General features: G+C 44.0%; 1 protein-coding gene across 1 annotated transcript in view; it reads left to right on the plus strand.

The window, feature by feature from the left end:
• The first annotated feature begins 6304 nt into the window (after positions 1-6304).
• The window catches only part of FMN2 (formin 2), a 293706-nt gene continuing 283637 nt past the window's right edge, over positions 6305-16373 (plus strand). The window contains exon 1 of the mRNA XM_058669764.1: positions 6305-8340. Within this exon, the coding sequence (XP_058525747.1) occupies positions 6324-8340 (2017 nt within the window). The 5' untranslated portion in view covers positions 6305-6323. The remainder of the gene's footprint in view (positions 8341-16373) is intronic.

The raw sequence follows: 16373 nt of genomic DNA on the forward strand, positions 1-16373 counted from the left end.
CTGAAGCTATTTCTTTGTAGTGCAAAAAAGTCTCTCCATCTTTCTCTTCCAGGTGAAGTGCAATTACCTGATAATTCCCAGGAAAATTCTACGATGACAGCTGTGAGTTTCAATCTTCCTTTAAATCTATTTTCTGATCGGAAATTCCCCTTAATTTCTATGTGGAAGTATAAAGTATTAAGTCATTTGCTTTATAATTTACAGGAAAGCTGTTGCCCTAAATTGAAACATGCATTTTCTCTTCATTGTTTCTGGGCTGTTTTCCATTTGGACTTAATTAGCCAGACTGGCTCTTCAACATAAACAGAAAGTGCTGATGCTTACAATCGAAGACAAAGGCAGTTTTTAACATAATACATATATATGTACAAAGATACACAGTGAAGGTTTTAAGAAACAATGTGGCTTATATTGAGCTTGCGAACATATTCATGCATTAAGAACATGGCTGAACAAACTTAGCAAAAACACATGTGATGCATACTGTGCTTTATACCCTGACTTGATGAAAATTTACATATTTGGCCTAATTTTTGTGGGTAGTCCATATTTTAGTAATTAAGGCAGAGATAAAAATCCATAAACCAGGGTGCTCTCTGGGATATAGTTTTCCTCTTTTATCTAAGTTTATAACTTTTCATATTTCCTTCCTCTCCACCAGTGACTCCTACTGCCCTGTAAATTCTCCATTTCAATACTGGTAAGCTCTGTGAAGAGCAAGTCTTACCCTTGCTTAGTCTCCACAAACTAAATGGTTAGAAACAGGTTTATAAATATTTTCCATAATATATTGAGTGGCTTTAGGTTGCATCTGGAAAGATATATTATCTCTACATACTATATTTTACATGTATACACATATATGCATTACATATTGTTATTAAATGTATGAACAAACCTATAGACATATTTGATATGTAAGTCCATTAAAAACTTACTCTTTCAAAACACAACAACACAATTAGATCAACCATTATAGGATGTAAGAGTTGTTCAGGAAGTTTTGAAAAATGTAAGTGTTAGTTATTTAAAAAGATGTTAGAGTTCTAGTTCATACGATATTACGATATTATTATGCGCAGTTAATTCCCGCAACCTGGTTCTTTACCGTGAGCTGAAACACACCAGACGCAACGAGGTATCTTAGGAGGTTTATTCCAATGGAGCAGGAACAAGGTAGGGGTGGTGAAGATCAGGAAAGAAGGGGAGAGAAGAAGAGGAGAGAAGAGAGAGAGGGGGAGAGAAAGAGGAGATAAGAGAGAGAGAGGGGAGAGACCAGAGAGCAGAGAGACAAAGACCAGAGAAGGAGGGATAAGAGCAAGAGCCGCACCTGGGGGGGGGAGGGCCTTTTTGTCTGCCAGGTGTAGGGAGTGGGGATTGGGAGGGATTGAGGCCAGGCCCCCAGGGGATTGGCGCCTGCAGGTGAATGCCTAGGGATGATTGGCGAGTGGGCGGAGTTGGGGAGGGGGCTGGAAGATTGGGGTGGGATTCAGGTGGAATGCCAGGTTACATCTGATTGGTGGATGGCTGGACCTGTGTGAACTTCATGAGCTGTGAGGAAGAAGGAATGGCGCCGGGTCCAGGGAAGGATATTGGAATGACTCTTTACAGTAAGGCTAAGTTTACATGAACAAAAATGGTAGTCATTAGCAGTATATAGCAATCCAGCAACTGGAAAGTGGGTGGTATTGAGATGTTGCAGTTATTGTAACTCCGCAAGTTTGCAAAGACTTGCTATTCAAAAAAGCATGTCTTATTAATTTTTATTTGATTTTAACATTTGTTTATTTTTACTTGAAACAGTTACAGAGAGAAAGACAGAGAAAGAGATCTTCCATCCACTGGTTCACACCCCAAATGGTTGCAATGTTCAGAGCTAAGGCAGTCTGAAGCCAGGAGTCTCTTCGGGTCTCCCATGTAGATACAGGATCCAAAGGCTTAGAACCATCCTCCAGTGCCATAAACAGGGAGTTGGATCTAGAGCAGAGCAGCCAGGACAGAAACTGGAATCCAAATGGAATGCTGGGACTTAAGGGTGGAAGTTTAGCCTGTAAGCCACATTGCCAGCCCTATTATGTCACGTTTAAGATACTCGGTACTGCAGAAGTCATATTTAAGACTTAATATGTCCTATTAGGTTCTTCCTTCAGTTTTTGATTTAATTTACTTCATTCTTTCAGTAAACATTTACTGAATGTCAGCTATTGGAGAGTTCCTGATAGAGCAGGTGTCTCACCCAGAGCATCATGGACATTTGAGGCTGTATTTCCAGGGTATGTTTGTGTCAGGGAGTCTTTTCTGTGTATTACGCTTAGCAGCATCCCCTTTCCTCCCCATTCCATTATGACAACCAAAAATAGTCCAGAGGGCTAAATGTCACGTGGAGAGTAAAATCATCTCTATTTGAGAAGTGTTGGTGATTGTGGGTAAAGGGGATGGGCGCTGGAATGGGGTGAGGGACGCAACAGAGAAATGGGGTTGCAATTTGAGAGAGATTTGCAGGAAGAATGGAGACCTTTCCATAACTAGTAAATTGTAGGGAGTCAAGAAGGAGATGGAGACAACTCTAGTTTGAGCAACTGTAGTGTTAGGATACTCTCAATGAAAGAAAAAGGAGAATTAGGCAGGAGAAGAGGAACTGATGTCAGGTTGGATTTGAGTAGGTATGTGGCAATTTCTAGACAGTGGTGTGAAGGCCTGGAATGTATCACTGAGGCCATGACTGACGGCTGGATTTTAGATGCAGCAGCTAAGGATTGACACAGAGCAGAAGAAGTGGTTTAGTTTGTTTTCATTTTGTTTTATTTTGCTTGAGGGAAGATCATTCTTTTACTGAATAGAATGTCGATTTGAATAACCAGAATGCAGAGGCATTATCCTGTTGCAGATTCTAAAGCGTTTCACCAGGGTTACACAAGGAGAACAGGAAGCTCTGTAGATTTTATAGTCCATTAAGAGAGTCCTGCACAGGTAGAACTGAAAAAGGAAGAAAAGGAAGTGATAGATGATTTACACAAATAGGTTAGGAAAAGTGAAGAAAAGGCTGATTCACTCATTTAGTGGTTACTGAGTGCCATTGATCATTACATGATTTTAATTTCAAAAAGCTTGGAAATTCACATATTCTTACAGTTTGCTTTTTTTTCCTCTCAACTTGACACAAACATGTTTCAACATACTGAAAAGTTTTAAAAGTTAAGTTGTGAACAGTGATGAATCTACCAAATTAATCATGCATTTAACAATTATTGTTGGCTTTATCACTTGTCCAACCATGTTTTTAAGCTTCTTATTCTCAATTCATTTTACAGTAAGTTACAAAGACCCATACACTTCATCAAAGTATGTCAGCATAACACTATAAAATGAGTTCACTGGTTTGGAGTTTTCCAACACACTTAGGCTCATTTTATTTTTAAAAACTCCACATAATTTTCTGTTGGAAAATGAGTGACACTGAATTTAATTTTATATATAGCTTCTGTGATCTTTTGGAGATGCTAATACTGATGACTTTCACACTGATTACAATAAGATACATTCTCTTTTCTGGCACCTAGGATATGGCTGGACCAAAAATAAGATCTCTACTTATTTATGAAATGTACTTCTTTTCTATTCTCCCTATGCTTTTTTTTAAGGAATATTTATTATTGATTTGAAAGGCAGAGTTATACAGAGACAGAGAGAGATCTTCCATCTGCTGGTTCACTCTCCCAGATGATTGCAATGGCTAAGCCAAGTGGAATCAAGAGCCTGGACCTTATCCTGGTCTCCCATGTGGGTGGCAGGGGTCCAAGTACTTGCACCTTTTTCTGAGGACATTTGCAGAGAGCTGGGTAGGAAGTAGAACAGATGGGAATACAAGCACTGCTCAGATGAGATGCTGGCATTGCAGGTTGTGGTAGCCTAACGTGTGTGCCACAATGCTGGCTCCTTTTGCAACACAGGGATGATATACTTCTCTTTTTTTAATATTTAATTATTTTTATTGGAAAGTCAGATATACAGAGAAAGGAGGAGAGACAGAGAGGAAGATCTCTGCCCACTGATATTCCCCAAGTGGCTGCAACAGCTGGAGCTGTACTGATCCAAAGCCAGGAGCCAGGAGCCTCTTTCGGGTCTCCCACGCGGGTACAGGGTCCCAAGGCTTTGGGACTGATTTCTCAGGTCACAAGGTCACAAGCAGGGAGCTGGATGGGAAGCGGGGCTGTCAGGATTAGAACCCGCATCCATACAGGATCACAGCAGGTGCAAGGCGAGGGCTTTTGCCACTAGGCTACCGTGTTGGGTCCAGGAATGATATTCTTTATTCATCAGATGGAGTTAAGCCTAGGCTATGTCCCAGCCATCTTTGGTGCTGCTAAAAACCAAGAAATGCTTTGGTAAATCTTTCTGGTTTGCCTTTGGGACTTTCTTCTACAGGGTATGGCATTGTTACAAAGTATTTGACCTCTAAATGTGTAGGCTGAAGTATTGCCTTTGTTGCTATTGACTTTGGATAAATCTCCTAGTCTCTCTGAGCTTCAGCCTTTTGCACAAATTATTTTTGGGTAACTACCTGCCTTTGGTGTTCACACTTGTGTTTCTAATCAGCCTTTGTGTGTCATAGAGCCTGGTCCACTGTGACCTGATGCCCAACTGCCATCTATTGTTTCCCATTCAAAGACGATGAAAAAAGAATCAGCGGCCCTTTTCTCCCTCCCTTAGGTCCTTCCCTCTCTGTCTCCCTTCCTTCTTATGTCTTCAGAACTTCTAGAATATATCATAGAAAAAACAAGTAGGGAAACAGTTTGAAACTCAAAACGTTCTGTTAAAGAAAGAGTACAAATCAAGACTAAAAAGTACCTTGGGACTCAAGGAAGCAGAAAATTGTAATAACCCAGGCACATTGTGCCCTGTGAGGAGGCTGGATTCTAGGAGAAAAGAAAGAGCGGTCTTGTGAAAGAGAAGAAACAAAAGCTTTTCAAGTGTTCCGGATTTGCTTGGTGATGGGGATATTATCCTGGCCAAGTTATTAAAGCTGATTCCTTCAAATCATTTATTCTAAAAGGCTACCTAAGGACAAGCGGCCTGAAGTTTCACTTATTTTTAAGAACATAGTTTCTAAAAGGCTACTATTAATTCCTGCATAATTTTACATCAATGACTTGGAGGACTAACCCTCACTCTTGATGGCTAGTTAAGGATGAAATCTTATAAAGTTGGTTCAGATCCTGCCAAAGAAGCCTACACATTTGCTTGTGTGTTACAAAACACATCACTTTTCCCTGCTGCTCTGGGTTTACTTTCAGAATATTGGCAAATTGTATAGCTATTCCATACTTTCAAGATAACCAACACAGAAGTCAAACACTTGTGTCATTCGTGGATGAATACCACTTCAGTGTTTTCTGCTTGGAGATCCATTAGCCATATATGAACGCTGAGGTTTTTTTTTCCTTAATTTTATGACACAATTTAATAGGCATTGGGACGTCCCCTCCCCCTCCCTTGAATGCTGCTTTAATTATATTTAAAAAATAGTTAGCTCAGTGTGTTAAATAATTAAAATACAATATGACTTACCATGAAGAAAAGCATTTCTACTAATATTGAGACCAGCATCTTCAGAAACCTCATTCTAGGAAGTTTGCTTAGGAAAGTGGTGGCTTACAGAAAAAAATCTATTTTTGTGTGTTTGTGCCAAGGGTTTTTTCCTTTTCATCCCCCCCCCTTTTTATAGTCATCCACAATAGTGACATGTTTAATATTGATGAGCTTAATCTCCTGGGAGTTATAGTATATGCACCCCTTTTGAATACAAATGCTGTTTAATTTATATGGTAAACACCTAGAATTTTAGAGATTAGCATTTTAATCAAGTCTTAGTATTTTCTGTCTCCTCTCCTTTTTTTTCTGTCAAAAAAAGTTTTATGAAAGAACTTTGGCAATATCAGCCAGTATCCTGTGGAGAAGCTGGGTCCTGTGGAGTCCCGAAAGCAACCCGATGTGTAGTAACCTGTCCTAAACCTCATGCGGAGCACATTAGAGCGTTCTAGGAAAGAATTCTTGGAGAAATAGAGAAAAATTCATTCAGCCAATATTTAGTGAAAAGCCACACAGAAGCAGACAGACGGGGGTGGGGATGGGGAGGAGACGTGCCCGGCCATGACATTATAGCACCTGCAAACCAGAACTTGCCTTCAAAATTTCCTCACGTAAAATTTTCTTTTTCTTTCTTCTTTTTGCTTTTGTTTTTGTTTAACTTTCCTCATGGCAGGGTCGAGAGTTTTAAAGTTTCATGTGCCTGTGGCCTCTGAGGACCCCTTTCCTCACAGACAATGCATTCAATTCGCACCGTGGAGATTCAAGTCGCCGAGATCCAAGAAACGTTTTTCGCGCCCCAGTTCAGCCTAGAGCCAAGCGGGAGCCTTGGGGGCGGCGGGACCCGGCGGGGAGCCAGGCCCGGGCTGCGTTCCGTGCAGCCATTGGCGGGCGCCGCGCGCTGCACTGAGCATGTTCGCGCCCCGCCGGCCCCGCCGGGTCGCAGCCGCATCCGCAGCAGCAGTGACGGAGGCGGCGGGAGCCACGGCGCATTATGCAGAGCGGCGGCAGATGCGAGCGGGGTCAGCTGGTCGAGCCTCAGCTTCTCACAGCAGCTCACCCGGCTGCCTGACTTTCCCAAGAAAGTCCCCCGGCCAGGACTCGGGACTGAGGAGGACCGGCATGGCCTGAGTGCCCGAGGCGGGGAGGCGCAGCACTGGGGTTGCACCATGGGGAACCAGGATGGGAAGCTGAAGAGGAGCGCAGGTGAAGCGGCGCACGAAGGCGGCGGCGCCGAGGATGCTGTGGGGCCCAGGGATGTGGAGGCCACAAAGAAGGGGAGCGGGGGCAAGAAGGCGCTGGGTAAGCACGGCAAGGGGGGAGGGGGCGGCGGCGGGGAGCTGGGCAGGAAGAAGAGCAAGTCCGACTCCAGAGCCTCGGTATTCTCCAACCTGCGGATCAGAAAGAACCTGTCCAAAGGAAAGGGCGCCGGCGGATCCCGAGAGGATGTACTGGACTCGCAGGCCCTGCAAACCGGGGAGCTGGACAGCGCTCACTCGCTGGTCCCCAAGACTCCTGACCTCAGCCTCTCGGCAGACGAGACTGGCTTATCGGATACGGAATGTGCAGACCCTTTTGAGGCACATCGACCAGGGGGTCCTGGGCCTGCTGCCCAGGCTGCTGCTGCTGCTGCGGCGGCGGTTGGGGCTGTCGCCGAAGATTTGGAACCCGTGGCGGGGGCGCAGGATGGACAAAGGACCAGTTCGGGCTCGGACACGGACATCTACAGCTTTCACTCGGCCACAGAGCAAGAGGATTTGCTCTCGGACATTCAGCAGGCTATCCGTCTGCAGCAACAGCAGCAGCTCCAGCAGCTGCTCCAGGGTTCCGAGGCGTCTGCAGCGCCCCCCACTGAAACGCGCCCTCAGCCAGGGGCCTTCCTGGGCCTCGAGCAGTTCCTCCTGGGGCCGAGCAGTGGACCTGGGGAGGCCCCGGCTAGTCCGGACACGGAGCAGGCGCTGTCCGCACTTTCGGATCTGCCCGAGAACCTGACTGTCAAGCATGTGGTGCCGGAGCAGGCGCCGTCTCCAGGCGCCCCTTTGGCCTCGGAGGCGCCCAGCCTCCCCGTGGTTCAGCCTGAGGCCACGGACTCAGCCTCCTCCACTGCCTTTTCGTTTCCCAAGAGCAGGCCAGGGGAGGGCACAACAGAAACCCTGGTGCGAGGGACTGGGGACACTGATGAGGAAGCCGAAGAAGAGGCTTTTGAGGATGCTCCCAGAGGCTCTCCAGGGGAGGAGTGGGCCCCAGAGATGGAAGAGGCCCGGGAGAAATCGGTGATTGAGCCCGACGAGCTGGCGGGAGAGCCCGAAGCCCCTGCAGCTGCCTCCCTGCCCAGCAGCCCCGCGCCCAGCCCGCGCTGCTTCAAGCCCTATCCGCTCATTAACCCCTGCTACATCAAGACCACCACCCGGCAGCTCAGCTCGCCCAATCACTCCCCGTCTCAGTCTCCCGACCAGAGCCCCAGGATCAAGAGGCGGCTGGAATCCTCCCTGAGCCGGGGACCCAGAACTACCTTGGCCTCGGCAGCCGCTCCTGCCAAGAAGCACCGGGCGGATAGCGGCCTCGTGGGTGGCCTCAGCCGTTCTGCTGACTGGACAGAAGAAGTGGGCACCCGCACGCCCCGGGCAGGGGGCTCTGCACACCTGCTGGAGCGCAAGGTAGCCCCTGAAGGCGGGGATAGAGTGGCACCAGTGCTGGCCGCCAAGGCACCTGGGTCAGCTACAGCTGCTGATGGCTTCCAGAATGTGTTCACAGGTGAGCGTGCCCTGCTGCTAATGAGAACCAGCTCCTGCCCCCTACCCTCTTCAGCATCCAAAGGCCTGACCTGCTGGTGGCCTGTCTATCCGGAGAATGCCCTTCCCACCCCCAGCCCCCGCTCCTGGGGAGGAAATGGCTTTGATTACAACTTGTTGGTTTTATGTTTTCGTACCAGGTCTGAAATTGAACTGCTCCAGTTGTGTTTGTCCGAGTCATGTCAAAGGGCTACCCTCCCGTTTGACCTAAAATAGGTGCCATGTTCTTGGTCGCACCAAGGAGATGATCTTTTACCTTGTTAGTAAAACTACCATCCTTTCCTTACCTCTCCTCGCAGAACTAGAAAGAACGAACTTGTTTGTGGCCCTTTCAAAGGGGTCCACGTTGGTGGCACAAACTGACTATTACAGTGTTATCCAAAGGTGATTTTCAGGTGCTCATGGGTGTATGTATGTGGGCGTTTATGTGCATGTGCCACGTGTGGGGCGAATCAGGCCAAGCTAGCCAAGAAGTTACTTCTGTTTACTGCTGCATGCCAATGTGATACATGCTATTAGCATACTAGTTAATAACAGAATGATTAGGAATAGTTGTTGAAGGTTGTCGCTTGGAAGTCTGGTCCAACAAATACTTCTCCTGCTTGGCATTTGTTATAGAATCACACTCAGGGCTTAATAAAACACAGAAAAAGGGTCAGTTTTTTGTGGTAGGTCAGTGTGAAGAAGTAGATGGGTTTCTTCATTTTTCTTGGTGCAATTACATATTCCAAGGTCTTACATTTAAAGTCCATAAGTACAATGTTAGTTTCATGTGTACTTAATCTCTACTCTTACTTATTAAATGAAATCAAGACTGTTAGAATTCAGCGAATAGGAGAAATATAAAAATTTGTTTGAATGTTCAGAGATTTGTGATAAATTTGTGAATAAGTTAACATTTTCAAATTGCGTCTGGAAATTGTATCTATAGAAATAATAGATTTTTATCTATAATATATTGCGTATTTCTTAGGACAGCTATTTCTTAATGCCATTAATTTTGTGGTAACTACTTCTGTTGGCTGCATTTTTATTTTATGAGTTGTCTTAATTTATAAAATGCTATATTTAGGGTCCAGCGTGATACCCTAGTGGCTAAATCCTTGCCTTTCATGCACTGGACTCCCATATGGGTGCCAGTTCATATCCCAGCTGCTTCATTTCCTATTCAGACCCCTGCTTGTGGCCTGGGAAAGCAGTAGAGGATGACCTAAGGCCTTGGGATCCTGCACTTGAGTGGGAGACTTGGATGAGGCTCCTGGCTCCTAGTTTTGGATCAGCTCATCTCTGGCTGTTGCAGCCACTTGGGGAGTGAACCAGCAGGTGGAAGATATTGTTCTCTGTCTCTTCTTCTGTCTATATATGCCTTTCCAATAAAAATAAATAAATTTTTAAAAAGTTATACTTAAAACATCTTGAGCTCAGGGCGTGATAGCATAGTGGTTAAAGTCCTCGCCTTGCACGCGCCGGGATCCCATATGGTCGCCAGTTCTAATCCCAGAGAATCCCTGGGAAGGCAGTCAGGGACTGCCCAAATTCTTGGGACCTTGCACCTGTGTGGGAAACACGGACGAGCTCCTGCCTTCGGATTGGCTCAGCTCCAGCCGTTGCAGTCACTTGGGGAGTGAACCGTTGGACGGAAGATCTTCCTCTTTGTCTCTCTCCTCTGTATATCTGCCTTTGCAATAAAAATAAATAAATCTTAAAAAAAATCTTGAATTCATCTTAGATGTTGTTTTTCTACTTCTCTTTATCAGCTGTCTTTATTGTATAACTTGAAATCTTATATCCATTACCTATGTTTAAAAACCCAGAAAAATGAAACAGCAAAAATTTTAAAAATGATTGAAGATTGTTTTATTCTTACTTGGAAGTCATAGTTACAGAGAGAGAAAGGGATAGATAGACCCACCATCCGCTAGTTCACTTGGCTTAATGGCTTCAGCAGCTGAGAGCTGAGCCAGTCTGAAGCAGTGTCTTCTTGGTCTTCCCTGTGAGGACAGGGGCCCAAGGCATTGGGCCATCCTCTGTGTCTTTCCTAGGCCATTAGCAGGGAGCTGGATCAGAAGTGGAGCAACTGAGATTCTAATTGGTTAACAGTTGGGTTACTGGTGCTTTAGGCAAATGATTAGCCAGTGATGCCACCACACTGGCCCCCAAAAGATGTTTTAAAATGAAGGATTGGAAAATGTTTGAGATTTTTGTGAGTTTAATGTTAGGGATAAATCAAGTATTTTCTCGTAATCTAGAGATATAATCATTCATTTCTTTTAAAAAAAAATGTATTTGCCTAAAAGGCAGAGTTACAGAGAGAGAGGGAGAAAGAGAGATGTTCTATTTGTTGCTTCACACTCCAAATGATTGCAAAGTGGCGTCTGAAGCAAGAACCAGAACCTTCTTCTAATCTCCCATGTGAGTGCAGGGGCCCAAGCACTTGGGCTATCATCCTCTATCTTTCCAGGTTCATTAGCAAGGAGCAGGATCAAAAGTGAGGTAGCCAGGACTAGAACCGGATTGCATATGGCATCTCAAAGGCCTTTCACTCACCAAGCACTGTGACACTGACCCCTCATTACTGAAAAGAAAGAAAGAAAGAAAGAAAGAAAGAAAGAAAGAAAGAAAGAAAGTCATTAGTATTAATGATTGCTACCTGTAGTAGCATACAGCATTTAAAATTTACGCATTTATTTTTATTGGAGTGGCAGATTTACAGAGAGAAGGAGAGAGAGAGAAAAGACCTTCCATCCGCTGGTCCACTCACCAAATGGTCACACAGAACTGAGCCCACCTGAAGCCAGGATCCAGAAGCTTCTGGGTCTCCCACAAGAATGCAGGGTCCCAAGGTCTTGAACCATCCTCCCCTGCTTCCCCAAGCCATAAGCAAAGAGCTTGTTGGGAAGTGGAGCAGCCAGGACATGAACCTGCACCCTATGAATTGGCAGTGATTACAGGGAGGGAGATTAGCCAGCTGAGCTATCGTGGTGGACTCTCCTCCATTTAGCAAGTGCACACATACATTTTTATGCAAATGTATATATTTACATCTGTGTATGCATACTTGCATTTGTACGTGTGTGCATATATATATATATATATATATATATATATATATATATACTGAATAGCCATATTGTACTAGAAACCCCATTATATTGTTGATGATGCACAGACCTCTAAGTCATGGTTCTGCCTCTCCAAGGCTCACTGCCAAAGGGAAGAGGAGACTTGCAACAATACAGGGCACAGGAATATATTCATGTAGATGTGCAGGATGGTATACTAGGAGCATCAAGGATGCATTAGCATTTTTGTTTGATGGGGATGACAGAAGAAGGACTTGCCTTGATAATGAAACAGTCCTGAAAGAGCCTGGGACCTTAAATAGCTTAGAGTTTTCTTTTTCTTCAAAATAAGTATGTTTCTGAAGCTTCCATGTCATTTTAATTTGATACATCTTTTCATAGTTAAAATCTGAGGCTCTGGAAGGAGTCCTGTGTAGTAATCTCCTGTTTATTGACCTGTTAAGACAGATTTATCACCTAGAGGATAAATGCAGAGTTAGTTATTTTAATGTGGGTATCACCTACTTAGTATTTGACAGTGAGATAAAGATGGCTAGTGACCAGTACAGAGCATCTGCATTCAGCAACATTTAAAAGAAGTCCTAGGTCTAACCAAGTAACTGGCGAGGAAATGAAGGTAGAGAAAGAGGTGAAAGGACTTTTTCAAGGTCACTATGATTCATTCAGAGGAAGAGCCAGAAAAAGAACCCGAGCCTACTGATTCTTAGTCCTTTCTGATTACTCATGTTTGGATGTTCAGTGTTGTAAGATATTGTCTTAAGGAAAAGCTCTTCTTTTTTTCACATTTGAAGAAATTTCAACTGCTCAGGAAATAAAAATTTTATGGGCCTTTTGTATGTTTTGCCACTTTTCATGCTACTGCTGTGCTTTTTCATAAATTCTCATGTCTTGATAACACATCCATCCAATAGGTTTTATGGTATACAGTGAAGAGTGACAAAGTGGAACAGACTAAACATTAAAAATTGAAATTTACAAGAGCAATTCTATGCAATAAAGCCCAGGAAAAAATAAGAAATCTTTTCATGATATATCATTGGGCAGCAGTTTGTTATAATAACATGTAATTTATTTTATCCAGTCGTTTTTTTCCAATTTTGATTTGTATGGAACAATTCCGTAGGGTCTGGGATTTCTTCCCCCCACCACGAAATTCCCACCACCTGACTGACTTTCCCCACATTCTTACAGTAGTATAGTCCTTCAAAGTAGTCCTAAGTCTATCAGTCTGTTATCTGAGTGTGTCCGGCATTGCTGGTACAGACAATGCCAGATAGTCCAGCATCCTATTCTCTAGGTATGTCCAACAGTTTCATTGGGAGTCCATCTTTGATTTGGAAGTAGGGATGCATATTGCATTGTATCTTCACATCTAAACATGATAGTCTCTATCACGCCATCACTATACATTCCCTTAAATGAGAAGTCACGAAACAAAGTCAGCAACAGATAGGAAGTTAAAACAAAATTTTTCAAGCACCATGGAGTTGAAGAACATGCCAATGAGTAACCAACACATGGGTGAAGAAAAGGCTTCACTTGAAAGATGTGCCAGTTTTTATTTCACATGACGTCCACTCCTTTAATTTTTGCCCATCTATCCTTCCCTCTGCTAGCTGGGAGATGATGGCCAGTGTGAATTGATTCTCCCTAGGTGGCTCTCTCAGGAGCTCCTCTGGTGATGGTGGACAACTCCCTGTGGACGCAGGTCTCAGGACCTTGGTTACTGCCTCTTGTCCTTGGCTGCCACATTTGATTCTTTGCCACACTCTGCAACTCATTCCATGAGTGTCTTGGAAATCATCAGAGGCTTGGGGATCCCTAGCCCTCTCTCTGTCTCCTGGGACATTGCCTTGGGCCTTCATTCTACCTGTAGCGTACATCAGTGTCTTGACAGCTGCCTTTTTAGAAGCAGGTGATTATGCTATCTATAAGCAATATTTTCTTTTAAACCTTAAAATGAGGGTTGTCAGCTCTGCAGGAAAGAACTGACTTTTTTTTTTTTTTTACTGCTTCCAAGTAGCAGGCTGAAAATTCAAATCAAAAATTTCCCTGGCACTTGTTTGTGTCTCTTTGGTAGATCTAAAAACTTTTAGAAGTGAGAGACCAAAACGATCTTGCTCTATCTGTTAAGACAGTGATGAAGTTTGGCCCGGTGCAGTAGTCTAGTTGGTAAATTCCTCACCTTGCATGTGCTGAGATCCCATGTGGGTGCTGGTTTGTATCTAGGCTGCTTCACTTCCCATCCAGTTCCCTGCTTGTGGCCTGGGAAAGCAGTGGAGGATGGCCAAAGCCTTGGGACCTTGCACCCATGTGGGAGACCCAGAAGAAGCTTCTGGCTTCAGATTGGCTCAGTTCTAGCCTTTGTAGCCACATGGGGAGCGAACCAGCAGATGGAAGACCTTCCTCTTTGTCTGTCCTTCTCTCTGTAAATCTGCCTTTCCAATAAAAATAAACCTTAAAATTAAAAAAAAAAAGTGATGATATTTTTGGCCATTGCATTCAAGTATTTTATGGTTATGTGTATTATCTACATCTTCCATAGTATTCGGCAGAAAGATTTCGTCCTAATATGTGAGAGGTTCTTTATCCAGAATGTAGAGCAGAGGCTTGGTGCGGAGTTTTTCAGTTGAAATCTAGCCTGCTAAGGTGTTAAAGTTTGTGATGCTAAATCACCTTCGATAGGGATCTTTCCAAAGTCAATTATGTGCCTGTCTCTCTCTCTCTCTTTTTTTAAATGCATGGGATGAAAATTTAATGTGCCTTAAAGGTCTTAATGTTGTCTTCAGGCTCATCACTCCTCCATCTCGTGACAGCATCCACAGTGGCCTTCGGAAGCTCCTGAGTGTGCAGTTGTGTGACCTCAGCCTGTGGCTGCTGAGTTTTCATGTCTGTGCAAATTTGTGAAAGGCTCTTTGCTGTGACTTAGTTATTCTTTGAGCTGTCTGTAGTTCCTTCCCTGTCGCAATTCCGTATCATATTGATTTTTCTGACCAATTTTTAATGATTTTTTTAAAAAGATTTTATTATCATTGGAAAGCCGGATATACAGAGAAGAGGAGAGACAGAGAGGAAGATGTTCCATCCGATGTTTCACTCCCCAAGTGAGCCGCAACAGGCTGGTGCACCGATCCGAAGCCGGGAACCAGGAGCCTCTTCCGGGTCTCCCACGCGGGTGCAGGGTCCCAAAGCTTTGGGCCGTCCTCAACTGCTTTCCCAGGCCACAAGCAGGGAGCTGGATGGGAAGTGGAGCTGCCAGGATTAGAACCGGCGCCCATATGGGATCCTGGCCCGTTCAAGGCGAGGACCTTAGCCGCTAGGCCACGCCGCCGGGCCCTTTAATGATTTTAAATCCTGTAATTTTGATTGCATTTCTACTAAATTTAAGGCTATATGTTAGAAAGTATACAATTATCTTGAATTCTCACAGTAGTGTTGATGTTCAACTGTTTATCGTCATTCCCCTACATATAAAATGAAGTTTATACAAGTGAGTTGATTGAGGCCGTCGGGGAGGTAAATGGCCCAACCAAGCTATGTCCTTAGAAGAATGAATCTGTGGTTAATGTGTATGAAGTAAAATCGAATGTGAGTTTGGTGAGCTTTTAGAAGACTATTTCATTTAACAAAGTGGTTAGATTTTAAAACTTTGATTGTAAGGCGTTCAGTTTGGCCTTTCTAAAACTGATGCATGTTTTTATATCAATAGAGATGAACTCATTGTAGAAGCAGGCATCTTCTCCTATGCCTTGTTAAATGATTATATAATTTAATAAAATAAACTAATTCATTTTGTTAATTAAGTTGGTAGACAGAGTAGAGAGGAAGGTAGGCATACTGAGAGAACTGTATTTGCTGGATCACTCCTCAAATGCCTGCCATAGATGGACTGAAGCCAGGAGCTGGGATAGTAACCTGGGTGGCAGGTGTCCAGCCGCTTGAGTTTCACCGAATGCCTCCCAGGGTCTGATTTGGCATGAAGCTCGTATTGTACTGGGACTCAAACCCAGGAATTCAGGTGTCCCAACCTAGTGTTTTCATTAATAGACCAAATGTTTCCTCCATGAGTAGTCTAAGGTCAGGAGCATTCTGATTTCTAGCAATAGTCCCTCACAGAATAATAGATATCTAGTTAATGCTCAGTAAATGAATGAATGAATCAACCCTGAAGCATATCATGGGTATAAAAGAAAATTTATGGAGATACTTTTATTTCTATAAATACCATCTATAAATACCACCTTGCTGACTTCTGTATTTATTTTTATTATTATTTTGTTGTTATTGTTGTTGTTGTTGTTGTTGGACAGTCAGATTTGCAGAGAGAAGCAGAGACTGTGGGAAAGGTCTTCCATCTGCCAGCTCACTTCCCAATGACCTCAGAGCTGAGTCGATCCAAAACCAGGAGCCAGAAGTTTCTTCTGGGTCTCCCACATGGGTGCAGGATCCCAAGCTGTGGGCTGTCCTTGACTGCTTTCTCAGGCCACAAGCAGGGAGCTGGATGGGAAGTGGAGCAGCCGGGATCTGAAGTACCTGTATGAGGTCCTGGTGGATTTAAGGCGAGGACTTTAGGTACTAGGCTGTCTTGCTGGGCCCTGGGTTCAATATTTCTGAGCAGAGTTTGGCAGGGAGGATTGGGACTGGGAATTTTATTTTTACATTATTTGAGTTTCCTCTGAAACATCTCTTCTTCTGGCGTCTTTAGATCTATGGCTTGGATTGGAGTCCAGGACCGGAGTGGCTTTAGTGATGGGTTTAATGGCTGCTTTTATGAGTGGAAACCTGACTTGGTTTAAGTGCATTTCAACATTTAGTTATTAGTGTTGCATATTTGAACTGAACAGATGCTTTTAGTGCTTTTCTTTTTGGTTCTGTTAAGAATGTGCTGAAACATACAGCTGGCAGATGACAG

Source organism: Ochotona princeps, chromosome 10, assembly GCF_030435755.1.
Source record: "Ochotona princeps isolate mOchPri1 chromosome 10, mOchPri1.hap1, whole genome shotgun sequence".
Classification (NCBI taxonomy): Eukaryota; Metazoa; Chordata; class Mammalia; order Lagomorpha; family Ochotonidae; genus Ochotona; species Ochotona princeps.